The 27896-nt window shown below is 44.9% G+C and overlaps 2 protein-coding genes across 2 annotated transcripts; one reads left to right on the top strand and one right to left on the bottom strand.

Moving 5' to 3' along the window:
• Positions 1-1079: 1079 nt before the first annotated feature.
• On the top strand, positions 1080-4637 carry LOC136499155 (very-long-chain 3-oxoacyl-CoA reductase 1-like). The gene is made up of 3 exons (XM_066494854.1): positions 1080-1760; positions 3972-4041; positions 4155-4637. The coding sequence occupies exons 1-3, from the start codon at positions 1081-1083 to the stop codon at positions 4416-4418; spliced, it is 1014 nt and encodes a 337-aa protein (XP_066350951.1). The 5' UTR covers position 1080; the 3' UTR covers positions 4419-4637.
• Positions 4638-14319: 9682 nt separating this feature from the next.
• On the bottom strand, positions 14320-24445 carry LOC136544885 (monocopper oxidase-like protein SKU5). Its single transcript, XM_066536948.1, has 13 exons — positions 24070-24445; positions 23460-23979; positions 23001-23367; positions 22541-22906; positions 22387-22465; positions 21538-21728; positions 18700-18796; positions 17784-17875; positions 16989-17689; positions 16841-16911; positions 16468-16557; positions 16212-16379; positions 14320-16015 (listed from the first exon to the last, which is right to left on the bottom strand). The coding sequence occupies exons 1-12, from the start codon at positions 24202-24204 to the stop codon at positions 16248-16250; spliced, it is 2841 nt and encodes a 946-aa protein (XP_066393045.1). The 5' UTR covers positions 24205-24445; the 3' UTR covers positions 14320-16015; positions 16212-16247.
• Positions 24446-27896: the final 3451 nt, after the last annotated feature.

Here is a 27896-nt window from a genome sequence, read left to right as displayed (position 1 = left end):
CATGAGTCTCATAATATAGGGCCTAAATTTTGGTTGAGTATCAAAAAATCAAAGTGATGTGGATAATTCTTCAATCCGATCCAAATCCAAATTTTGAGGATATAGAGAAGAACTTTAGTATCCATGCGGATACGGATAATTCGAATCTGAATATGTGCGGATGCGGGATAGGATATGGAATAGAAAAAATTCAGTAGATATGGATTATCCACAAATTCTATTCAGATTATCCTATGTTTAAAATAGGATATCCGATTTTCTTTGTTAGTGTCAACACTAGCGAAATGCAACACCGTTACATAGCAACACTAGCGAGTTGATTATTGGAGGCAATTTATTTACGCCGTTACATATAGCACATCTTCAATTTTTTTTATCTTTATCCAAGCTTATACGTAAAATTTATGATAAAAAAAAGATAAACTGCACAGAGAAAAAAATTCCGGCAGCTATATAACTCATTTGTCGATGAACTGGGCTTTAATTGAACTGTTATTTGCATCCAGGTTAGGCACTAGTAGTAATAAAAAAGTGAAGACTTCTTCGATCGTTGGATGAGAATTGGATGGCATCGAAGTGAGGTAAAGTCACCCATAACTTTAGCACGGCAAGTCAGAGAATCTGCGCCGGACAAAAATATGATCTGACACACCTTGTATTGGGTCTTGTTTAGATCCTATCAAAGTTTCAAGTTTTTTTTGACTCTCTCCATTATATTAATTTTTAGCCGCTTGTATGAAGTATTAAATATAGGTAAAAAAAATAACTAATTATATAGTTTAGTTGGAAATCACGAGATGAATATTTTGAGCCTAGTTGGTTCACGATTGGACAATATTTGCCAAATAAGACGAAAGTGGTACTATTCATCAGGTTGAAAAAAGTTTCAATCTAAACAAGGTCTTGATCAGTACTGAGTTACTACAACAGTTCTGATTACAGCAGTACGACACACTCTATGCAAGCGGAGCGGACGCGGAGCGCGCGTCGTGGCGAGCGTTCCGAGTCGCGGGGGCGCAGTAGTATATAGCATAGGCCAAGGACCCCAAAGGCCATAATGAGCTGAGCCTGCTACCGTCCATGCCGGCAGAGAACGAGATGGACTTATTAGCGGCAGAGGCGCCATGGCCCATTTCCTCGCCGCCGCCGGCGTGGTTCGCCGCCCTGGTCGCCGTCGGCCTCTACACCGTCGTGCGGTCCGCCGCCACCTTCCTCCTCTGGCTCCACCGCGCGTTCCTGCGCCCGGGCAGGGACCTGGCCGGGAGGTACGGGACGTGGGCGGTGGTGACCGGCGCCACGGACGGCATCGGCCGCACGGTGGCGCTGGAGCTCGCCCGCCAGGGGCTCCACCTCGTCCTGGTGGGTCGGAGCCCCGACAAGCTGGCGCGGGTGGCGAAGGAGGTCCTGGCCGCCTCGTCGTCGTGCAAGGTGCGGAGCGTGGCGTTCGACCTCGCCGTCACCGGGGACGACGCGCGGCGCGGGGTGGCGAGGGTGGCGGCCGCCGTGGAGGGCCGCGACGTGGGCGTCCTCGTCAACAACGCCGGCGCGACGTACCCGTGCGCCGCCTACTTCCACGAGGTGGAGGCACCCGTGTGGGAGGCCGTGGTGCGGGTGAACGTCGAGGCCGCGACGCGGATCACGCGCGCCCTGCTGCCGATGATGGCCGCCAGGGGCAGGGGCGCCGTCGTCAACGTCGGCTCCGGCTCCAGCGTCGTCGTGCCGGCGTTCCCGCTCTACGCCGTCTACGCGGCGAGCAAAGCGTAAGCGACGTATCTATAACCATGCCCTGATCTGGGAGTACTTTTTTTTTTGTGCGTCAAGCCATAGCCAAGTGTCATGAGGATGATGCATTTTACACGACGACGACAGATCGAGAACGAGGTCATCTGCCATTCTTTCTGCCCACTGCGTGCCATTGCAAAGCATATTGCAGGCAAACACCCTGCAAGCGCCCATACCGTCCACGTTGCCTGGGCTTGGCCTTACTATAAAAATTGTTAATAATTTCTTATCAGCATTTTAAAAATTATGAGAACTTACCCGACGGGTTATGTTGCATAAGTTTGGAATATTTTCATATCAGCCTAGTTTCTCATTTCTACTGTCTCCGTCCTAAAAAGAGCTTAACCTTAAGTTCAAGTAACTTTAAAAAAATAATCAACATCTATAACTCCAAATAGATATTATAAATATTTGACGACAAATCTAATAATCATTATTTAACATGATAATAACTTTTTTTTATATAAATTTGGCTTTTTAGATTGTTTGACTTAACACTATTCTAGATGTTTTTCTTTGTATGGAGGGAGTAGAGTAATCGGCGAGCCATAGAAATACTTCTAACTTCACTTCAACTAATCCATTGTGTTGAAGTGATTTTTTTTAATTTTTTCCTTTTATTTAAGGAGAGAACAATACACTGGTTATTACCTCTCTCTATCTCGTGCATGTGGGCAACAATAGCATATATATAGTACTCCAATACAGTAATAGGGGTACGTGCATGCCGGCAATAATAGCAACGTTCTTATCTAGTACGATGCACAAATTAAATGCAAGACCATGGATTACAGAAAGCTTCGAGCTGTTCGGCTGCTGAAGCTGAGGCCATGTTTAGTTTCCAAATATATATATATATATATTTTTTTTTTGCTCCTACAGTAAAAGAGCATGTTTGACATATGTATGGAGTACTAAATGTAGATGAAAAAAACTAATTACACAGTTCTCGGCAAAATCGCGAGACGAATCTTTTAAGCCTAATTAGTCCATGAAAAGCCTTAAGTGCTACAGTAACCCACATGCGCTAATGACCGATTAATTAGTATCATTAGATTCGTCTCGTAGTTTTCTGATAGGTTCTGTAATTTGTTTTTTATTAGTATTTAAAAACCCTTTCCAACATCCTTCCGACACATTCAATGTAACACCCAAAAAATTTCACCTCCCCAACTAACACCCTGATTTGCCGTGAAATAAAAACAGTGTACTAAGCCAGGCTGAGAAGTCCATAAAATGGGCTTGAAGTCGACGTGTTTCTAAAACGAGTGTTTTGGCATGGAATAGGGGGGGGGTGTTTAGGTCCCTAATTTTGCCAAATGTTTTGGTGTTTTAGTCTATTTTTTTTGCAAAATAGATCTAAACACCGTGTACCTAAAACAGTAAAAGTGGGGCTTCAAAAGTTTTAACATTCGGGACTCAGGAGGCCCAAAACTTATAAAAAACGCGTGGTGGTGGTGGTGGTTGGGTGGGTTGCGGGGGGAAGAGAGCCGGACGGCCACTACCCTGCACCCACCCACCCCGTCGCTCGGACCGTATCCATTCCCCCGCAGTCACTCCCCACTGCTCTCCCTCCGCCCACCGCTCTGGCACACAGCCTCAGCCGCCGCCACCGCCGCTCTCACTCTCGCTCTCGCTCTGAGCCTCCGCGGCCCACCGGATCAGGCCCCCAAGATCAACTTCACGATGTTCTTCGATTATGATAGCTTTTATTAGACTCCTGTAGGTAAGACAACATGGCATTGAATGTTCTTCACAACCATTAATGCTGTTTGTTATTTGTATAATGGCACATGAATGCTCGGCACAACGATACCGAGTCATATGCTTTCAGTTTCAGCTACTAGTGCAGAGGCAGAGCACAGACGCAATGCCACAATGCAGCATTACGTACGATTAGAACGGCATCTCCTTTTCCCAATGGAAAAATGGGTGCATAATATCAGGACAATGAATTGATTATGAACGTGTGTGGTTAATTAACATGGGTACTGATGATTCCATTGATCTAGTACTAGAGTGTACAATTTTTTGTTCAGAATGGTCTGGTAGTAAGTTCTACATCCGGAAAAAAAATGATCGACATTACTAGATTGTTGGATATTGCATTGCTATTTTTTTTCAGTACAGAAACACTCATCTAGCATATTTGTTGAACCCAACTGTCTATATATGCATTGATCTGTTAGGTACGTTGATCAATTTTCTCGAAGCCTGAGTGCTGAATACAAACAATATGGTGTAGACGTGCAATGCCAGGTACGTACGTATATAACAGTAATGTCGCCCTCTTAATTACTGCTTTTCAATCTGTAATGTCGATCATTTTTGTGTGTGTTATATATTTATGACCTCTCATGGTTGTGATCCAGATCCCTCTGTATGTGGCCACCAAGATGTCGCCTGTGAAGGGTGCCTCTCCGTTCGTACCATCGCCTGAGGAGTACGCCAGGGCCGCTCTTCGCTGCATTGGCTACGAGGCGAGGTGCGTCCCGTACTGGCGCCACTCGGTTCAGTGGTTCTTGGCGTCTCTAACGCCAGATGCTGCTCTGAATCACTGGCGCCTCCAAACTGGCATCCGGAAAAGAAATGAGATGAAGGCTCAGGCTCTGCTCGGAGAAAAAGCCTGCAGTTAGATTGTTGTATAGATCGAGAGCAAATGGAGCGATGCGATTAAACTGTGCTCTGTTTGGAATCCTAGCTGGTAGTAAAACCCAAGAATTGGAGTATAGTCTTGCAAACAGTAGTACAGTCAGTCCAGTGAACTACGTAGAAGTCTACTAGTGTGATATGTTGAGTGGAAACATACCGTCTTGAAGTATTCGTTGTTTATCTGAAATGCAAATATTGCTACATGGATCTATTTTAGCTAAGCGCCGTGGAGCTGGTGACTAGATCATTCATTTAGTTATCTGTCAGCTTCATTTTATATATACTAGCATAGGAATATAAGCTGCTTTATACAATTACGCGAGATGCCCACCTCACATATAGGAGGAAGCTAAGGACATGTACAACCCACGAACAGAATGTTGTTAAAGTTATTGTCAACTCATGCGCAACAGCTAAACAAACAACTTATATAAAGGATTGTTATTTAATTGTCTACAAACTGTTTAATACTTGAGTGCGACTATGATATGATTAGCTATGAATAAGACCTCTGTGTAGTACCATCTTGCTCTTTTTTATTTTTATTTTAAAGAGATCAAGAATAAATAAGATCAGTTGACAGGTCTCACACATGACAATAATTAAAAAAATAACTCGAAGCTAGGTATATAACACAAGTAAAATTGTGCAGGTAATCAAACACAAGTAAAAATGCAGTAGGAGATCTGGATAAGGGGTTGTGCAGGTGAATTTTTATTTTTTTATTTTTAATACTTTTTGTAAACTAATTTTAAATCTAACACCGTTTGTTTTTTCTTCTTTCAAAACTAACACTTTTGGCCGCGCCTATTGCCATGACGCGACGAAACGCCTGTGCCGCGTCATGCATGGCGGCGCGGCGGGAGGATGACATGGCGTCGTCGTGGCAAGGTCTGTCGCGCCACCCATCTTGGCACGGCTGTGACGCGCCATCGCTAGTGGCGCGGCAAGGCCCAATTAAAGCCCGCGACGCCCCCACTGCGCCCGCCCTCGCCCTCGAACGTCGCCGCCGCCTGCGCCCCCGCCCACCCAGCGCCGCCGCCGCCGCCGCCTCGCCTGCCAGCGTGAAAGGTCCTAATATGGCTAGAGGGGGGTGAATAGCCTATTTAAAAATCTACAAACCAACTAGAGCAATTTGATTAGTATAACAAATAGCGAAATGCAAACTTGCTCTAGCTCTACAAGGGTTGCAAGCCACCTATCCAATAATTCTAGTTGCTACGATCACTAAACACACAATTTGCTATGTCACTACTCACTAAGAGCTCTCACACTTGCTACACTAAAGAGCTCCACTAGATGAACTTAAACTATAAAGCAAGCTCTCAATTCTAGCTACACTAAAGAGCTTGCTACACTAGTTTGCAAGAATATAAATGAGTGAGTAGGGTGATTATACCGTCGTGTAGAGGAGTGAACCAATCACAAGATGAATACTAAATCAATCACCAGAAGAAAACCAAAGGGCAAGAGACAACCAATTTTTCTCCCGAGGTTCACGTGCTTGTCGGCACGCTAGTCCCCGTTGTGTCGACCAACACTTGGTGATTCAGCGGCTAAGAGGTGTTGCACGAACCTCGTCCACACAATTGGACACCGCAAGAACCTACCCACAAGTGAGGTAACTCAATGACACGAGCAATCCACTAGAGTTACCTTTCGGTGCTCCATCGAGGAACACAAGACCCCTCACAATCACCACGATCGGAGCCAAAGATAATCACCAACCTCCGCTTGACGATCCTCGCTGTTTCAAGTCGTCTAGGTGGCGGCAGCCACCAAGAGAAACAAGTGAATCCCACAGCGAAACACGAATACCAAGTGCCTCTAGATGCAATCACTCAAGCAATGCACTTGGATTCTCTCTCAATCTCACAATGATGATGGATCAATGATGGAGATGAGTGGGAGGGCTTTGGCTAAGCTCATAAGGTTGCTATGTAAATGCAAATGGCTAAGAGAGTGAGCTTGAGCCGACCATGGGGCTTAAATAGAAGCCTCCACGAAATAGAGTCATTAGCTCCTCAGTCCACTGAAAAACAGGGCGACCGGACACTGATCGCCCGATCTCAACGGTCATCAGTACATTTAAGTTGTGATCAGACGTGCTGCTTTGAAGTGATCGGACGCAGGACCCCAGCGTCCGGTCGTTTCTAGTAAGGTATCAGTCACGACCGGACATGTCCGGTCACTCACTGTCTCCTCTGTGCGCCACCACGTCAGCGTACGTCAGCATTGACCAGACGCAGGCCCTGAGCGTCTGATCACTCTTCGCGCCATCGTTCAGTCATAAGACCAAGACAGCGCGCTCACTGCTGCTACTGACCAGACGCATGGCCACAGCGTCCGGTCACTGCGTGACCAATGTTCGGTGCATTCTGTGAAAACCCTATCTTTTCTGTATAGGGCGCCGGTGGGCACCGTCGGACTGTCCGCACTCTACGGGCAGACACTCCACCGGTGAAGTTTCTTACCCTTGCTCAAATGTGCCAACCACCAAGTGTATCACCTTGTGCACATGTGTGTTAGCATATTTTCATAAACATTTTCAAGGGTGTTAGCACTCCACTAGATCCTAAATGCATATGCAATGAGTTAGAGCATCTAGTGGCACTTTGATAACCGTATTTCGATACGGGTTTCACCCCTCTTAATAGTATGGCTATCGATCTTAAATGTGATCACACTCACTAAGTGTCTCGATCACCAAAACAAAAAATGGCTCCTACCACTTATACCTTTGCCTTAAGCCTTTTGTTTTCTCTTTCTTCTTTTCAAGTCCAAGCACTTGATCATCACCATGGCATCACCATCGTCATGTCATGATCTTCATTTATTTCACCACTTGGAATGTGCTACCTATCTCGTAATCACTTTGATAAACTAGGTTAGCACTAAGGGTTTCATCAATTCACCAAAACTAAACTAGAGCTTTCACAGCGCCGCCTCCTCTCCTTCGGCTCATATCAAGGTAGCTCCATCTCTCGATTTCTTGTTATTATGAATGTTATTTTAGTTAGGGTTAGTGATTTAGGATAGTTAGGGTTAGTGATTTAGTATAGTTAGGTTAGTGAATTTGTTTATTTAGGTAGGCAGTTTTTAGGGTTTAGGTTGTGTGTTGTAGTATAGTTAAGGTTTGGTTAGGTAGTTAGGGTTTAGGTTACTGTTAGTTAGGCCTTTGGGTTTAGGGATTGATTAGGTATTTATTATTTAGTTAGTTTATAGTAGTAAAGGTTGTCAGTATAGATACTAGTTTTCAAGTGTCGGTACTTAGTAGTGCGTGATACGGCGATTTGGAATGGTTTGATGAACCCCCTAGCTTCAATGACGTTTGTGCCCGTTTGAATACATAGAAGTTGCTTATTTTCCTAGTGAAGTTGTTTAATATGTCTGTTAATGTTACTTTGAATATATACATATGCTTTCATATTGTGTTCCTATTGCATAACAAGTAGTTCAAATTTTGCAATGTTACATAATGTTAATTTGAATATTGTTAATTTGAATACTCTAACTCTTTGTTTATTAATTTGTAACAGGATGGCCCCTCCCACGCAGCACCTGTTGTACCCCCTTCTTGAGGTGGAGTACGGCGAGCCGCACCGAGCACACTTCTTGAGTGACACCGACGTAGAGGTGCCCTTGCCTCCTTTGAGGCCCCGCACGCACACCAGGGCGCACCAGTGGGACGAGCGTTACGCGCCGTACATACGGCGTGTCGGCTTCCTCGAGCTTGTCTATGTTGTCAACTATGGTCTTCCGCCCCTTGACCCAACACTACTTACTATAGCTGTAGACAGGTGCGAGTGCCTTCATTGTACGTAAATATTCTTATAACAAATTTGAGGCAACTAACAGTCGTTCTATTCTTATAACAGGTGGAGGCCTGAGACCCACACGTTCCACCTCCCTTGCGGCGAGATGACCTTGACCATGCAGGATGTGAAGGCTATCTTTGGCCTTCGGTTAGGAGGACTTCCAGTGATAGGTATAGTTGACAACAATCACTGGAGGGAGCTGGTGGCTTAGTTCACTGGCTTTCTTCCACCGGACGACAAGGTTTCCAAGAAAAATAAGTGAGCAATTCAAGCCTATTTAATACTTGCATTGCTTTCCTGCAGCCATCGGGTCTCATTTTCTTTGGTGAATTTTAGGAAAAGTTTTGGTGTTTTGTCATCGTGGATCACAGAGCGCTTTGATTACTTGGACCCACAGGCTGATGAGGTTCAGATCGACAGATTCGCTAGAGTGTGGCTGTGGCACTTCCTTGGTGCTTTCCTCTTCCCAGATGCCTCGGGCAACACCATTAGCTGGATCTTCCTTGACATACTATGCCAGCCATGGGATAACATAGCGGCGTATAGCTAGGGCAGCGCAATCCTAGCATGGACGTATCGACAGCTATGCGTTGCCTGCCGTCGCACCTCAAGGTATGCGAACCTTGGGGGGTTGCTCCTACCTACTCTAGGTTTGGTGTTGGGAACGATGGCCCGTTGGGAGGCCCCTTGCTACTGGTTTACCGGTAAGTACATCGGTTCACTATATTCTTCGAGGCAGTTACATATGATTAAATTATTAATGGCTAATTTATTATCGTGTTCAATGCAGTATTGGAACGGGCAGGATACACTCCCTATAGCTCTGTGTATCTGGACGCAAGTAGAGTTAGTTAGAGGGAATGCGAGGCGCAAGTACAGGGAGTACACGGACAGTCTTGACGTCCTGACATAGCACCAGGTTACGTTCTCTTTACTATCATACATGTGTCTTGTTCGATGTACACTATACCACAACCTAACTCAATTACGAAATATTCAGGTGCATTGGTGTCCTTGGGATGCTCCATAGCTCGAGTACTATCTGAGTCCCGTCACTAGGAATGAGTCAGACGAGTATTGCTACAATGTCCCTCTTATTTTCTTCCACGTGGTCGACATTCACTTGCTCATCAAGGTTTGTAGGTAGTTTGGAAGAATGACAGGCTACCCACCACCACTTTACTCCACCAACCAAGAATTGCACGGACGCGTTATCGATTAACAACAAAGCTACAATTCAGAGGTGTGTATGATACAACTAACAATCATTTTGTTACAGGTATGGCCGTAGGAAGAGGTACAAGACCAAGGATTGGTGCGTGACACACAACGCGTACATCCAGTTGTGGCTGAACAGGGACCGGCAGCCGATCGATGCGGGCCCCCACATGACCAGCACACATTCGACGAGTACCTGTGGTGGCTTCACAGGTCTACAAGGACACATATCAAGCCCCCGTACGCTGAGGAGGCGATTGACGAGGATGACGAGGAAGATGTGATCAAAGATATGTACGACGTTGTCACTAGGGATGACACACAACTACAGAGAGCCCCGCTTCAAAGATACGTGGTAAGATACTCGAATGGTACAATTTATTATCCATTTGGTATTAAGTATGTGTACTAAAACTGTCCAACCGTGTTTCTGTACCCAAGCGACACAATTGTCAAGGATGTACAATGAAGCAGCGTTTCAGCTTCACGAGTCTAGAGGACAGGGGCTAGGCGTTCTCGAGGCTTTTGTGGAGGTAAACATAAACTTGTCCGTTCCAAAAATGTTTCTTTAGTGTATATGCGTTTGGGAAATTGAAAGGTCCTAATGGCTAGAGGGGGGGTGAATAGCCTAATAAAAATTTCTACAACAACACTTAACCAAATGGTTAGACAATTATGAGGCGAAGCGAGTGTTGCGCTAGCCTACTCAAAATGCAAGCCACCTACCACAATTCTAGTTTAGATAGTGTCAATTCACACAAGATCAATGACACTACCCTATGTTAGTGTGCTCTCAAAGGCTAACTAAAGAGCCACACCAACCAAGCATGCAAGCTCTCACAACTAGCTACACTAAAGAGCTTGTCAACTAGTTTGCGGTAGAGTAAAGAGAGTGATCAAGAGGGTTATACCGCCGTGTAGATGAATGAACCAATCAATCACGAAGATGAATAACAATGATGACCAATCACCTCGGAATCAATGATGAACACAATGATTTTTACCGAGGTTCACTTGCTTGCCGACAAGCTAGTCCTCGTTGTGGCGATTCACTCATTTGGAGGTTCACGCGCTAATTGGCTTCACACGCCAAACCCTCAATAGGGTGCCGCACAACCAACACAAGATGAGGATCACACAAGCCACGAGCAATCTACTAGAGTACCTTTTGGTGCTCCGCCGGGGAAAGGTCAAGAACCCCTCACAATCACCACGATCGGAGCCAGAGACAATCACCACCTCCGCTTGACGATCCTCGCTGCTCCAAGCCGTCTAGGTGGCGGCAACCACCAAGAGTAACAAGCGAAACCCGTAGCGAAACACGATCACTAAGTGCCTCTAGATACAATCACTCAAGCAATGCACTTGGATCGCTCCCAATTTCACTATAATGATGAATCAATGATGTAGATGAGTGGGAGGGCTTTGGCTTAGCTCACAAGGTTGCTATGTCAATGAAAATGGCTAAATATGTGAGCCACAGCCGGCCATGGGGCTATAAATAGAGCCCCAATCAAATAGAGCCGTTATACCCCTTCACTGGGCAAAACGTGCTCTGACCGGACGCTCTGGTCATACTGACCGGACGCTTGCCCTCAGCGTCCGGTCGCCCAATGGACGCCAAGTGTCATCACCTTCAAACGCTGTTCGTCAAATTCCAACGGCTACGAAGCTGACCGAACGCTGCGGTCAAAACTGACCAACTCCATTTCAATTCTAACTTCTTCACCCTTGCTCAAATGTGCCAATCACCAAGAATTTTACATCCGGCGCAATAGAAAATATACATTTCATTTTTCCAAGAGAGACCCAAACCCATCTCAACCCTGCAAACACCTTGTGCACATGTGTTAGCATATTTTCACAAATGTTATCAAGGGTGTTAGCACTCCACTAGATCCTAAATACATATGCAATGAGTTAGAGCATCTAGTGGCACTTTGATAACCGCATTCCGATACGAGTTTCACCCCTCTTAATAGTACGGCTATCAAACCTAAATATGATCACACTCTCTAAGTGTCTTGATCACCAAAACAAAATAGCTCCTATGGTTTATACCTTTGCCTTGAGCTTTTTATTTTTCTCTTTCTTTATTTCAAGTTTAAGCCCTTAATCATCGCCATGCCATCACCATTGTCATGCTATGATCTTCATTAGCTTCTTCTACTTGAAGTGTGCTACCTATGTCATGATCACTTGATAAACTAGGTTATCACTTAGGGTTTCATCAATTCACCAAAACCAAACTAGAGCTTTCAGAAATGCACTAACTTTAACGTCTATTTATGCAGAAGGTGAAGCGAAGCTGCAGGAAGCTAGCTCAGAAGTTAAGCTGCATGGACACTCCTTGGGTGGAACCGGCAGTCCTGGCATGGTCGGGTGGCATGTCTTCTGGCTTTTTGGGGACACCAGACGGCTCTTCTCAGCCGGTGACAAGTGCCACTTCCGCAGTGCGTACACCACCACATCATAGCGCTGGGAAGCAAACAAGGACGACGATGACGACGACGATCCCTCGGGCTTCCGCATATAGCACGACCAGTGGGACGATTGATCATAGAACGAGATCGGCATGTCTCAGCTAGGTGGTGCCCCGCTTGGTACCCAAGGAGCCTCACAGGTAGTAACAAAGATAGTTTTTTTAAATACGTAGGCTCTACGATCATAAAGATTATAAGTAATCGTGCATATCATATACTTGCAGGGTATGAGCCGTACGCACCGGCAACACGACCACACCGACGTTGGCTACACTCCCAACGTGTTGCCTACAAATCCGAAGAGACAGAGGCGTCCGAGGGATCCTTACACTCCTGGGACTTAGTTTGTTATGTCGAACAAATATTGTCGTCCGAAACTTGCAGACTCATGAACCAATAAAAATGTTATGTGGCAACTTGTCAACTTGCGTACGGACTTTATTTGTTTGCTTCATATTTGTTTCAATGCGTCGCGGCAGCACTTATAGTTGTTTACAGCACCGACAACAACATCTGCACGCACGTCGTCTCAGACTACAAAAAGTTGGTTCCGATTAGACGGTACGACCAGTCTTGCGTAACAGAGCAAAGCGGCATGGCCTATGGTTCAGGGCTACGAAACTAGAGTAAGCAACATAGTGCTATGTCAAGTCACGATAAATCGATAAAGTATATGCAGCGGCATTGAAACAAGAGATAAAATCTAATAGGACAAGTACAACGACATAGAAGCGAGATACAAAGTTTAAAAAAAGTACATTGAACGGAGAACAGACCATCACTACAGCAAAGCAGAACACATCTGACGAAGGGACGCGCCGTGGGCCGGGACGCGGCAATGCCGCGCCATGCATGGCGGCGCGGCAGCTCCTGCCACGTCAGCGGCCATGTCGCGTGGAAGTGCCACGTCATCCTCCCGCCGCGCCACCATGCATAGCGCGGCACAGGCGTTTCGCCACGCCATGGCAATAGGCACGGCAAAAAATGTTAGTTTTGGAAGAAAAAAAACAATGTTAAATTTAAAATTAGTTTAAAAAAATGTTAAAATAAAAAAATCGTGCAGGTAACTGATCAAGCCCTAGTGGGATACAGCACCATCTGTGGCCCTCCGTACTGTCGTAGCCGGCAATCGTACGTGGCATTTAGACGGATCATTTGTGTACGCATGCTTTTGTCGGTGTCTTGGACGTTGGACCTACTCCAAGACATTCCCCAGTCTCCACATGCCACAGCGATGCTGAATTGTCGACGGTGCCGGCACTTGGCTTCCTACAGTGTTCAGCAGCAGTGCTGCAACTTTCTGGTACACAGTGCTTTGCTGAGAGCAAAGAAGCATACAAGAGAGAGAGAGAGAAGCACAGTGCTTGGAGCTCAGAATCTATGGAGGTCCATCTATGATGGGAGTTTTCAACCAAAAGATTCAGGTACCTGACATATAGGAGAAATGATATAATATAGAAGTATATCATAATGGTTGTTGATAGGTCCCTGAGGTCAGAAAAAGGGAAACAATTGTTGTTTAGAATTGCAAGAAGAGTAAAACGCGTGAGGGCAAGGAAAGGGCACTTAGGTGGTGTTTAGATGCAAAATGGGTTAAAAACTTTCTGCGAAATGTTTTTAAAGGTGAAAAGCCAATTCTGCAAAAAAAATTTCAGACCCTGTTTAGATGTACCTGAAAACTTTTGAGCTGTACCAAAAGATGATAGATTTGCCCATAATAAATTATGCTTTTGGACCATTAATACCAGCCATGCACATGCATGCTATGCATGCTGCTCGGCACATTTGCATGCACAGAATCACTCATACACAGAAACCATATAACTCATGTACAAATGTTCAATGTCACAAGTCCATTACAACCGAAGGCACCAATCACTCATAAGCATTACAACATAAGCATTACAACATCGCCATCTGCTTCGTCCTGGCCATAGCGTAGGAGGTTCTCGTACCTCCCCATTCCGGGCCAAGCCTCGCCGTTGGAGTTGAGATCGAGGGAGGAGAGGCCGGCCCGTTGAGCGCTGATGGAGCTTGAGCTAGGGAACTGCGCCGGCGGGTCGGAGTAGAGGTTGAAAGCCGACGAGTGCTCCGGTTGGGAGAAGAAATCGCAGGTGCCATCGTCGTTTCCGTACCCACCGTCGTTGTCTTCGAATCCGTCCATGAGCGCTCGGACGCGGCTTGAAAGCCCGATCTACGCGCGGAGAGGGCACGGCCAGCCACGGTGAAGGAAGTGTGGAGAAGAAGGCGAAGGCTGGCGATGGAGGAGGTGGGGGAGAGACCGAGAGGAGCGGCTGCGAGGGAGATCAGCGCGGCGGCGGTGGAGGAGAGTGGCGGAGATGGAGATGGGGAAAGGAAGAAGGAGAGTGGCGTCCAAACGAATGGATAGGGTAGGGAGGGAGCGGGCGAGGGGTACAGGCGCGTCCAGGCCGCGGACCGAGGCGAAAAATTTCGGATTCAGGAGTCTAGAGTCCAAAATGTGAAATTTTTTGGAGGGAAACTTTGTACACTTTTCACACCCATGTTTAGTTACATTTTGCAAAAAGATGACTCAGAATCCAAAATTATTTTGCAAAATAGAGGAACTAAACATGGCCTTATTCCTTTGTTGTCCCCATAGTTGCAGTACAACTGCACAAGGTTAGCATTGGCAACCATTACAAAAGCAGCCCCTTTCCAAAGCACCAGTTGCACCTGCAAGCATCCTGAGAAACAAGCAGCCAGCAGGTTTGCGGCGGCCATGCCTTAGCCTCGCTATTGCGCTGCTGCTCTCCTTTTCCAGCTCGTGCACCGAGCAGGAGGAGAGACCTCCCTGCTCCGGTCCCTCTTTCCGGGCTCTCGCGGGATGGCGGTCTCGCCCTGTCCTTTACCCTCTGGCCTCTGCAGGTGCTCAACAACGTCTCCAGCACCTTTTCACCGGTTCTTTTCCCTCCAACACATGAGACAGGGCCACAAACCTGGTCGCGCTCAATGCGAACAAGAAGAAGATGTGATTTTGAGGGTATAAATACCTTAGCACTGCTCCATCCCAGTTCTATATGGTGGAACCAGAGCTGTCAGTGGAAGTGTTTGGTTACCAGGTTCGCTCCAGCTGCTAGAATCAGTACTATGAATAAATCGTCAACGTCAATGATATGAAGGTGTTATTGCTTGAATAGCATCATGTACAAATAAGTAGTGTTTGAGTGTTTGTTATTAATTCCTTTTCCTCGAGACTTGCAGTTTAACTATTTTCAATGGGGACTATCATTATTTTCAAGATATAATTGTGCATGAAAACAATCAAGCATGACAATCTGAGAAGCAATAGGAATTCAGGCAATTTATTATTATTGTACATCTGTTTCTGCGGGAACTATGAAAAGCTGAACCGAACGAATTGTAGAGATCAGCCATCATCGTCAAACATGGCACTCACTAGACAGGGCTCTTAAGCATATATGCACAGAGGGAAAATGGAAAATTGACTCTGAAAATATACAATGGATGGGACAAATTTCAGTTTATTAAAACTGACATTTGCTTCATGATATGAACAAAGTTGGGGAAGTAATTCTAATCATCTATGTCAACTGGATTCATTCTGACCAAGCACCAGCTGAGTAATCAATCACAAATTCATGACACAATAGGATGCTAGTTGTGTATACTGTTCGTTTACAATGTGCTAGTGACTTGGTGTAATGCTAGCTAGAAAATAAAAACTGGGTGTTGAGTAGTGAATGAGTTATACCAGGAACATGGCGGAAGTCTACCTCTGCAGCTTCAGGTGCAAGCGACAAGGACAATCTGCCTCTGTACAATTTTTGCTCCTTGTCTTGACAAATCTTCAGGGAGCACAGGACTATGCAAAGGGGAAATTTTCAAAAGATCCATCTATGCAGGATGTCAGGAAGGGTTGGGAATGAGTCAAAGTGGCTATGTCAACTTTGCATCCAAAGCCTTGATCCATCAAGGCTATCTTGAACTGCCTGAATGCTGCATCCCCTCAGCTCTTTCTATGCCAATTTCCCCCTGCAACATTGCTGCATTCCCTCGGCTCTTTCAATGTCAATTTCCCCCCTGCAACATTACACAAGATTCATTCCTTGAGTTTAAATTAGAAGTAAGGTACAAACAGAATAAGAAAAAATGAATGGAAGAAGAAAATAATATTCCTAAATCACAAAAATAACGATTTGTGGAAGAAATATTTTACTGCACTGAATACAAATATGAGTGTTGCATCAAGAGCTACTGAAAAGAACAAATATTGTACCATTTCACCAGGAACTCTGTTAGGTCCGTTAGCATCTTAGATTCCTTGTCTAATTGGTTCTCTCCTCCTATGCAGAGAATCCATCACGGACCCTTCAGGCTGCTGACCGATTCTATCAGATGGGTCCAGGCTGCTTAGACCCCAGGTATACATGACAAACTTCCGCACCTGTTACCAGCAAAATCAATATGCTTTATTGATCATGGAGACAATCAGAATGATATACTGATCGAATTTGGATCAAGCCATTCTTCACCTTATTCCAATTTCGCTGAGCACGTCGTTTGCTCAGAATTTTCAGCATTCTGGTATCCTCGTCATGAAGCTTCTTTATCCTTGCTTCACACTGAAAACACGATGTGTTAATAACACGAGCAGCTGCATAACTTTTATTTTATTTTCTTGCTATGATAAACAGACAGCTCATCGTTATTCCATTGTTTCAGTGCCACAGAATAAGCATAATAATAACCAAATGGACAGTGGACGTGAAGGAACCAAATGAAAGGGCAAAGGGATGCAAAGATGCAGAAATCAAAGTTGAACTATTTAGTTTCATTGGCAAAAAAATGAAAAAAAAAACGTTGGCAAGGTTTTCAGACAACAAAGCCAATTTGGCAAAGACTTACTTGAGCCATGAGGCAGAGACAAATTGCCACACTGAAGGCATAAAGGCCACCAATACTTGCGAGTATACTAACTGCAGATAACTGTCTCCATTAGATGCTACAAATGTAAAATCTGTGCAAGGACATTGTTTCATGAGATGAGACTCACCTGGGCCTACTACACTCTCATTGCTGATCTCCACAATGTAGTCCGAGAGATAACTTATGTAAAGAGTAATATTCACCACTCCATCCCTGGGGTTCTGCAGGGACGAATTCAAGCTGCTGACATCAGAAAACGTAGATCCTTGAGTGAAGTCCTGAACCAGTGGCTGCAAGAGCCTCAGGTTACCAAGATTGAATATCTGAGGGAACAGCTGGATCTTCAGAACATTGGAATCTCTTCCCCTAAACGTCTTCAACTTGCCATCATCAGCATAACCGTCAGAGTTCATCGTACCACTCACAAAGCTCATGTGCTGGTTGTTGCCATGTTGCCTTGCGGTCAGGTTGAACTGGAAACCAACAGCGGTTGCTGGCTGCCCTGGCAGGTCGACAAATTGCCAGGACACGTAGTGGTCTCTCGGAGGGACCCGGCATCCATTACACCTGAGCGTAATGGATGGCCCCTGGCTTGTGTTTGTGCAGCTGTAGTTGAACAGTGCTGGCAGGGGAACCACCCTGAAGTCCATGAAGCCTGGTGTCCCCATTGCTACCGTCGAAGGAGCAACTGCTTGAGTGCAGGACATGCTGGAGACGGTTGTGATGTGGAACTCGAGATCATTCACGAAAGACAGCAGGTCCGGAGCATTGGCTGACTTGACTCGATGCATCTCAAGGCTGCGCCTTTTGATGGCTTGATACAAGAGCCTGTAATAATCTGATATTAAGTTAGATATGATAACTAATAAAAGCAAGCAGAGGAACTGATGATTTTTTTTAAAGGTCTATAAGCAGCACTTACACAGTCAATAATCCAGTGAAGATGATCAAGCTAGCGACTGAAAATGTGCCACCCAACTCGGTTTTCCTTTTCCTTAGTACTTGCTGATCCCCCTGGACATTTTCAGGAGCCAAAACAATGTGACTCAGGATAAACTTTTTTTTAATAAATTCTAAGACAACAGCCGCGTCATGGAAATGAAGCTATGCAAGTTGGAAGTTTCAGTTAACTTAGGGAGATTGGTAAGGCCCATAAATCATTGAAGAACTCAAAGATAGTGTTGACTGAAACAAAGAAAACAGTTCCACGTTGATCAAACTAAAATTACTTGTTCGTTGGTTGCTGGCGTGTAAACTCCGATTTTATATAGTATAAAATGGTTTCATAAAACTCTCAACACAGAGAAACGCATCCATAATTTATTGTAACCTTCCAGTGGCAGAGCCACCGCCTGGCCACCCCGGGCTGCCGGCCGGGCTCATCGCCAATGTTCGAAAGGAAATTTTCTTTATATCAAAGTAGAACCATGTAATTTTCTAGCTAAATATTTTTGTATAATAGAAATTGCCCAGGCTCCTACAAGCTTCTGGCTCCGCTAATGTAACCTTCTGATGCCAATAATATTGCAACTAGTCACCTAGCGAAGACACGTGGATCTATAAACCTTGCAAAATCCAAACTACAAGACTTAGGCCTTGTTTGGATGCATGTGTATCCACCTCAATCCATACGTGTTGAAGTGGAATGGAATGGAATTTAGTTCAATTCTACTCCAATCCACCTCAACACATGTTGATTGAGATGAATACATGCGCATCCAAACAAGGCCTTACTCGAAATACAATGCAATTCCTAAGCGCATTGATTCGTTTCTGGTTAAATTTGTACAGAATCGGCATGAAATTAGCACAGCAAACAAGAGGAATAGGGAACGGACCGTCCAGTGGCTGTTGTCGAAGAGGCAGTCGAGGCGGCTGACCCAGTACCGGGCCCGGAACATCCTCTTCTCCCCGCGGGGATCCCGGCCGGCGAACCTGGCCGCGGCGCAGAAGGCGAGCCAGCAGAGGAGTGACGCGAGGGTCGCCTCGAGGATCACGGCCTGGGACTGGGTGAGGCGGCGGATGGCGTAGATCGAGACCACCGGCTCCAGGAAGTTGAGGCTGTGGTTCCGCGGCGCGCCCACGGAGCCCACCTGCCAGTCTCCCCACCCGCCGCCCGGCATCGGGGCGCAGCTGGCGGTGCCGTTGCCGCTGAGGTAGTAGTAGTACCCCGGATCGCAGGCGCAGAGGGTGGCGTTGTACGCGAACATGCGCGCCGCCGCACAGGCCGCCATGGCTGTGGGTGATCGATCCCTCTCCCTGGTAGTGGTAGACCAGACCACCAGCTGCCGAAGCTGCGCTGCAGAGAAGAGAGCTTCGTTGGGCTCTCTTCAGGGTTTAATTAGGCAGCTTTGCTTGCTTGCTTACTCAGCTCAATTAAGAGGAGCTGTGTTCTAAGCTTCCACCTCACTATTTTTTTAGTTGAAAAACAACCTTCTTTACCCTTTCTGGCGAAAATCATGTGCCGAAAAGAGAGAGGCAGAGCAAAGTAGACATGTGTGTTGGATACTTGGATCCCTCATCTCTTGATGTCACTGTCAGTCAGTCAGCAGCTGATTTTCTTGGCTGCCTGGGGAAAGGCTTCAGCATCTCAGCTTCCTTTTAATATGATTATTGATATCGATAGTTGATTACAAACAATCCATTCGGGTCAAGTCTTAACTCTTAAGCATTGCCATTCCTGTAGGTGAATGATTGAGCAGAGTAGCTCTGGCAGACCCTCACTGCAATGTGCAATTCAGCGAGAAATTTCAAAGGAATTCCATTGAATTCAGCTGGGTCTCCTTTCTGCTCAGATACAATGGTGAACTAGTACCAAGTAACCAACGAATAATGGTACTGTAGTAGTTAGCTGTAGCATTCAAACTTCAAATTCAAAGTCACGACGGAGTAAAAGAAAAGAACGAACGGAACGAACATCAGCAGCTATCCCGGCCATTGGGGTTTGACATTTTTTTACCACCAACCACGTCCACGTGCTGTCAAATAATTGAATTTGAGTCGGGATTTTACTGTAGACACACCTCTATCACAGCAGGCAGATTGACAACGACGGTCACTAGGATTTGCATTGTACCGGCATTCCTCTATACATCGTAGCTAGGAGCTTGTTTGGTTGCTAGTCACATCTCACTTTAGCCCCCGGTTTGGTGCTGCTCTGAGGTGCTTAGGCTCCTGGTCCCAACATACTGTGCATCACTGTTCTTTACTGAAGAAAACAGCTCCCGCTCCTCCAAAAATTAAATAGGAAGAGGAGAAGTCGGAGGAGCCGCATATTTGGGGCTTCCCTAGCTCCACCACAGTACTGCTACAGTAAAGAAGCCGGAGCCGAGAGAAGATCCTCCAAATAGGCCCCTAGGCAAGTTTGATCAAATTGACAAGCGTTTGGTTGACGATTAAACTTAGGCAAATTTTTTTGGGCTCCACATGTCAATACAAAAATGTGACAACATCCCCGTAGACATGATAAAGTGTGGATTCCAATTTGCTAGCCACACTTTTTATGGCTTGCCACACTTGCTAAGGTTAGTTGTGGCATATTATGGCTAGAACCAAACAACCACCTAATAAGCAAGATTGTTTGGATCGAAAAAATAGGTAGAATAACTGATCATTAGATTCTAAAAATATATAATTTTATACAAGATTTATTGGTCCCGTTCGGCTGGCAGAATTTTGGCTGAAACTGGTTAAAAAACACTGTTCTTGCTGAATTATTGTGAGAGAAAAACACTGTTCCGGCTGAAAAAAAAAACCGAACAAGGCGAATATGGGATAAACCGAACGGGGCCAATATATTGTAAAGATTGAAACCTATGATATTAATTATTATTATTATAATTAGCTTTTTTAAACTTAAGTGGACTTATTAACTTTAAATAATATTGTCACGTCACGATCATTTGAAAAGCCGTTTATATTAATATTAATTATATCATGTAGGATCGTAGGATTATATTATGTAGGATCGTAGATTCTATAGAAGATCCTACCAATATCATGGAATCATATGGAACTCAATTATAGTATTAGGATAGGGATAATATAATATAAAATTTAAAATACATGATAAGATCATTATCGTTTTGGTTTGGTATTATGGTATCCTAAGCTTCTAGGATCCAGATAGGAAACTTAACAACCTTCAACCTTGGAAATAAGTACAACATAGTGGTCTTAATTAACCAGTCAAATTTACATACAAAACATGAAAACAATCAACTCACCCGGCAACACCAAGCACATTATTTACCTACACTTCTGGAGGTTAAAAAATCTTACTCCACCTCTGCAAATCTCCCACTTTTGGGAGTTGCATCAAACCACAAGAGTGTAACCAAATCAAGAATCAGAGTTCTCAAAAAATAATCTAACATCATTCATACTGCCTTTCATGTCCATTGTAGCAGTGTCCCCCTACTGACATCAATAGACAACTTAGGTGGGGGTTGAATCATCGTGACCAAAGGGCAAAGCATGCCAACAAAACCAGGAGAGAAATTGTTTTTCCCCACTGTGGAACTGGGGCAGCTTCTGAGTATTGGAATCTATGTGATTGTTCTCTGCAGAGAAAGAAAAAAATCAAGGCCATGTCCTATATAAGAACAGGTAGAAATAAGTAAACTTGTGCTTGTGGTGCAAACTTTATAGCATGTACAAAGTCACAGGAAGCTCACTTCTGTAGGCTTGAGAGTGCACCACAGAAAATTGCGTTATCCGGAAGAGTGCTGCTGTTGTCCTCTGGGTTAACCACATTTATGTACACTTCTTGACCCAAGTACCAGGTGTCAAGGTTCTGAACACGCAAGTTCCATATGCCTGCATTGTCCAGAAACACAAGAATAGCTGTCCAAGCTCCAGGGAATACCTGCAATCAAGTAGACACAGTCTCAATCAAAGGCATGCCAAGCTAAGGATTGTACAACAACCCAATAATGCATCGCAAAGTGGATAGTACAAGCAATATTTACAGTGTTTAACTGTTAATTATAGATTACAGAACAATGAACACCGATTCTTCCCCGAAGCAAAAATTAAGTCTGTTTAGGTCACGTTTTGGTCCCTTTCTGTTCTAGTTATGGGCGTGTTTGTACTCTAAGACCGAAGGCAGTGTATGTGTGTGTACTCTGGGTTCTACCCTTCTCTTCTTCTTTAATACAAAGACAAACAACTATCCTGCGTGTTCGAGAACGGAAATTGCTAGAGCAAACGAACTGATTAACTATCTAAGTTCATCTCATAGACTTATCCTTATTGAAATAGCATTAAACTAAAAACACCAAATAATTTATTTTAACCACTACAGGATATATATATTTTTGTCAGTCAGACATATGCAAATAATTTAGTTGCGTGTAGCTGCTACCTGCCATTCCAACTAATATTGGAATAATAACTAAAAGATGGGCTGTTTTAAGTTGTGGCATATGCGCTTAATATTTAAGCATGTTTACTGATCATACTGCAACTAATGCAATGGTTAACTTGGATGTCTATAAAGACTATGAGACAGTGAATTTCAGCACCTGGATTGTAGAGCGTGCAACACCATCCCATTTGTTATAGGTGCCGCGACTATTTTCTGTCCATAAACCATAGTCCATCCTGAGAGAAAACAACCATCAGATTGAGAATCCAAGCAGATATGGATAAAGAAGAGGAGTGTGGCTTCTGCATTACCCAACAACAAAGAATGCATAGCCATCCAAGTGGTAGCTCTGCACATTTGTGGCATTGTTTTGGAATATAATCTCCATGAAGCCCTTATAGGTGCCATTTATAATAGATGTGTCAACTATTGGTAGTCGGTTCATAGGATGATTAGGAAAATCCAATTTGAAGACTCCAGGGACATTAAATATTTGTGCAAGTACCAAAGGGGTTGAGGGCGCAATGTAAGAAATCTCATTAAGAGTAGAGCGCAGTTTTCCATCTATGAGCTCAGGTACTCTACTCTGCAACACGTACACATCTGTCACAGTAATGTCACCATAATGGAATGAGCCCTGTGGATTGGGGCGGGCACCGCTAGCTGTAACATTCCATCTGAAAAAGGGCAATGGTTGAAGGATGCATTATATGTGAGCAACGCCATCTACACTGCATGGGATAGGAATAATGCAAAATCAATAGGAAATACCTGATGGATCTTGCTTGGTTTATAGAGAACGCCGTGTCATACTGATCGTTCGGGGGATCCGGAAGAGGACCAGAGGCTGGACCCTGGGAGTTAGAGTAATGGAGAATAGCCACGCCAGTCAACTTATCCACAACAGCTGCATCAACGAAGCGTGCGCTTGCAACAACATAGTAATCAGTGCTGGCATTTTGGTCCATGGTGACCAAGAAGGAGTAGGACTGGCCAACATGGATGTCCAGGTTGGTGTAGTTCTGCTGCGAGGTGTAGGAGCCTTCGGTCTCAACAAGGAGCAGGTTGTGGTTCTGGATCCTGAAATTGAGGCTTGTTGAGACCCCAACATTGTGTACCCGAAACCTGTAAGTTTTCCCTGAAATGACAATCCCCATGACAATACTATTGGTTTCATCCCCTCTCCATCTAATAGTCTAGCAAATGAAAATTTCAAATTGCAATGCAAACCTGGCTCGACATTGATTCTCTCATAGACAATCCCTGGTGGAACCACTGATTCGTTGTACTGATAGGGTCCCAATCCATTGATGAGCACACCGTCAGGGGCGCCCAGCAGGGTGCCGCCGTCCAGCGCTCTCCTGAGCTCCTTGGGCCCACGGTTATACCAGTCACCAATGAAGAGCGTGATGTCCCCGTCGGGGAAGCCGAAGGGGATGGGTATGACATCGCGGTTGTTGATGGTGATGGCGCCGTAGCCCCCGGCGGCGCGGTGCAGCGGCGTGGAGGGGAAGTAGAAGAAGCTGCCGACCTGGTCCTTGACCTGGAACGTGTAGGTCCAGTTCCAGCCGGCGGGGATGGCGCAGTTGGTGCCGAGCACGCCGTCCTGCCACGCCGTCTTGCGCTGCTGCACGCCGTTCCAGGTGAGCAGCAGCGGCTCGTCCAGCGCGTTGCGGACGTTCACCACCACGTTCCAGTTGGTGGTCACGTTCAGGGGAGGGCCCGGGAACTGGCCGTTGATGCCAATCACCTGGTGCCCCTGCCAATGTCAGTGTCGATGCCGTTGCTGCAGGAATGCAAGGGGCGAGGGAAGGGAGGGGAGGGAATGGCTGGGCGGCACCTTCTGCTTGACGCCGAGGGGTTGCGCGGAGACGTAGGAGACCTCCCAGTCGTAGTAGGCGTACGGGTCCCCCGCCCGCGCCGGCGCCGGCGCCAGCGCCGCAGCCAACAGGAGCAGCAAGAGCAGCGGTGGCATTGGCGACCGGAACTCGGTCGGTCCCGGCGGCTCCGTCGATCTCGTCCTCAGGATTCGAATCGCAGGCTCGCGGCCAAGCCTCAGCAGATGTCGGGCGCTCGAATCCGGCGAACGCCAGTCGAATCAGTTGGAAGCGGAAGCCAACCCGACACGAGGAGATCGGGGAGAGGCGGAGAGCGGCAAGCAGAGCACAGCAGAGGGAAAAGTGTGGGAGGGGAGGCGGCGGAAAAGAAGCTGCTGGTCGGCGTGTCCTTCGGCCTTTGCCCGCATTCTCCGCTCCGGATCCACACTGGAAAGAACAACGTTCGAGTTGCCCTTTTCCGCTCGGGCTCAGCCCAGTCTAATGGTGGGCTGGGCCCACTTATGAAGGCCCTTCATTTTCTTCTAGTCCGTAATACGAACGAATTGGACTCGCTCCATTTGCGACTGCTCGTCACTCCCTCAAGGAAAAAAATCTATTGTACCTACGTCAACCGGAGACGTGACCCAATGGCTGTATTCCCTCGGTGATTTTTTTCTTTTCCTTTTAAGTTTGTTTCAGCTAAATCTTTGAAACATGGTAGTAAACCAAAAAAATCACAAAATAGAAAGTCCAATTTTATTGGACACATGAGTGGATCTACACATTGAACATATGATATGGTATGCTTTGTTGCAAAGTTTTAGTTGTAGTTTTAAATCTATGCTTTTCTATAATTAATTTATAGATACAGTTTGCGTGGTCCAATTATGGTAAAAATTTTATGGTCCACATTTGGACCAATTTCTTACGATCTAAAACTATAGCAAAAGCTTTGTACTAAAAACATAAGATACCATATGTTCACTGTGTAGATCTACTAATGTAAAGTCCAACAAAACTGAATTTTCTATTTTATGATTTACTACGACTTTTCAAAGATTAAACTGAAATAAGCATAAAAGAAAAAAAGAGAAAAAAACATTGAGGGAAACTGTGGACGCAAAAATGTGTCGATGCGCCGAGCACACAACAAGCCGGAAAGATCTGCTTAGGATGAGCCCAGGGATCCACTTGGCTTCAATTGCAAAGATAGCCGACCATGTGAATTCCTCCCGAGGCGTGCCGGTCAATTTGACCTGCAATTGATAAGGAGAGAAAGTTTATCAGTAATTTAAGGTGGAACATGCCGGTTTTGCCCAGACAATTTCAAGTGTGCCGCTTCGGGAGCAGCCAGACGGAAAAAATCGACTAAACGGCCGATACGCAAAGAAATCGGCTGTTACGTACTGTAAAGCTCGTGGATCGTGATTGATTTTATGTTGACAAGTACAATACACGTAGATTTGAGTAAAATCATCAGCTAGGTGAGTATTACCAGTGTAGAGCGACGAATCTAATGAGAAAGGATATAACATGCGAACAAATCGACTGTTTAGTACAAATGGATCTACAAATGCTCTGAATCTAATCTGTTATCATCAACAGTGAGGTTCGACCGGATCGATGACAACTATGATGATAATAACAAACCAAAACCAAAGAATCTATAAAATCATCTATACATTGATAGGCTTTCCGAAAGACATGCTATATGCGTGAAAGCTCAAGCGAGCCGATTCAGGTGAAAAAAGAACTACAACATGTGAATAATCGACTATTTAACATGGATAAATCTATGAACTCATCAGACTTAACTTGCTATCTCTAACAGTGGGGTTCGACTAGATCGATGGCAGCCGTGATAAAGATAACAAATCAAACCTTCAAAGTAAACAGATATATTCACATTTAACAGAATTACGAAGACACACTGTAGACATTAAAATATAGGCGATCGATTATTTAGCCGATGTAGGCATAGCAAACAGTTAAGGTCATGCCTGATCGAGAACAAATCTACCAACTAGCATCCTTCGATCTAAAGTGCCATCAGTGGGGGTCGACCGGATCGTTGCAGCCATAACAGTGAACTATAGACATGATTTAACCAGCCAGCAAAACCTCCTCAAGATCGGACATGCCTTAACCACGTACTATGCATGATCAAGATCGAAATAGAACAACCAATGAAACATAACCCGTCGCTCAAAGTAAGAAATACCGTATTGTAACAAAACAAACGACGGACTAAAAGGATGTAAGGCTGATCTAGATCGATTTCGACCGGGCAGGTTGATGTTGCTGAAAATTAATGACAATAAGAACATCAGCAAGATCAGTAATTTAATGAATCTACCCAAAGGATGCCACTCTTAGGTAGAGACGATAACTTGACCTTAATCTAATTCGAGCAGTGGAGGTCGAACTTAACCGATGCATCCATATTTGAACTAGATAAGAGTCGATAACTAGCTTATACTAGAGTTCGTAGTGGAGGTCAAACTTAACCGATGCAGTCGTACAAACAGAAGTATAAGCCATGACAGTACTTAAAGACAAGCTGGAGGTCGGCCGGACCGATACAGCCCTGCTTGTTGAAAAACTCGCCGAGATCTACACTACTCCTACTCCTAAGGGTTGGCGTAAAGCCGAAAAAAGTAACTTATATTGATTGATTGGATATCTTTTTATAATAGTCGGGGTCCAATATTTATACCCAGAGCCTAAGCATGAATCCTACTTAAGTACGACTTGTTATAATCTTTGATATAAAAGAAAACATTCCTATCTTAAGATAACTTAGACCCTAATCTTTTCCTTTTTGTAGAGTCCGACATGTATTTCCCGACGCCAACCGTAGCCCATTGTCGTTATCTGCTGACGTCATTCAAATAGAGCCGATTCTAGTGCCACATGTGAATCAGCTGATATCGATTCTTATACAATCGATTCCTTGATTGACATAATCTTGGAAGCTTCGAGTTCCCGCGTTCTTCTTTCTAAATTTTGGTGTAAACACATGTCCCCCAATTTTTGAATAAAAATGATTTTATTCCAAAATTCCTATTTACCTGTTTACCACGTCGCAACCGTTTTATTTCGAGATATACGCATGACTCCTGACTTCTCGGTCCGAGTCTTATATAATATCCTAACAGTATCTTTTCCAACTTACTCGACCCATTTGCTTTTCCCTTCTTTCTCGAGTAAATCTTAACAACCAAAGCCGACATCGTCAAGGCCTCAACCCTAACAAATCTTTTGCTTCATCAAGCTGTTCTTCAAGCAACCCTTCCTAGATTCAGATCTATTTTGGCTGCAATAGCAACCAGCGACCACGTCCCTGAGGTATGCTTCCAAGTTCCCGCTTTCCAAGTATCAGCCGCTATCCTGCACTTCCTTTCTTCTCAAATTTATTTAATCTGATTTCTAGGAAATGAGGAACGACATCTTGATTCCATCGGCTATTGCTCTCAATGTCTATTTTCTCGGGCCTATGGGTGACCCTGATCCATCTGATTTTGTCCGTAAAAAAACCAACCAAATCCCCTTTAAACAATCTATAGTGATTTATCCTCTTGGAACACCAAAACTCTCTTCAGAAACTGGCTCAAAATGCCTAAGGGATAGAGAGACTGGTTTCGTAGGGTATCTGATAAAAAGGCTAGAGATTGGAAGATTTATGACTTGAATCAATGCTTGACACTCTTGTTGTCTAAGATGGAGCGGAACGATTTACTCATGATTTCTGTATCTTATTTCTGGTCTAACACTCTAAATGCTTTTGTTTTTTGTCACGGCCCAATAACCATCACTTTGGTTGATGTTTATATATTGACCGGCCTTAGAA

The sequence above is a fragment of the Miscanthus floridulus genome, chromosome 1 (assembly GCF_019320115.1).
Source record: "Miscanthus floridulus cultivar M001 chromosome 1, ASM1932011v1, whole genome shotgun sequence".
Lineage (NCBI taxonomy): Eukaryota > Viridiplantae > Streptophyta > Magnoliopsida > Poales > Poaceae > Miscanthus > Miscanthus floridulus.
The sequence above is the reverse complement of the archived record's forward strand: the minus strand, read 5'-3'. Positions and strand labels throughout refer to the sequence as shown.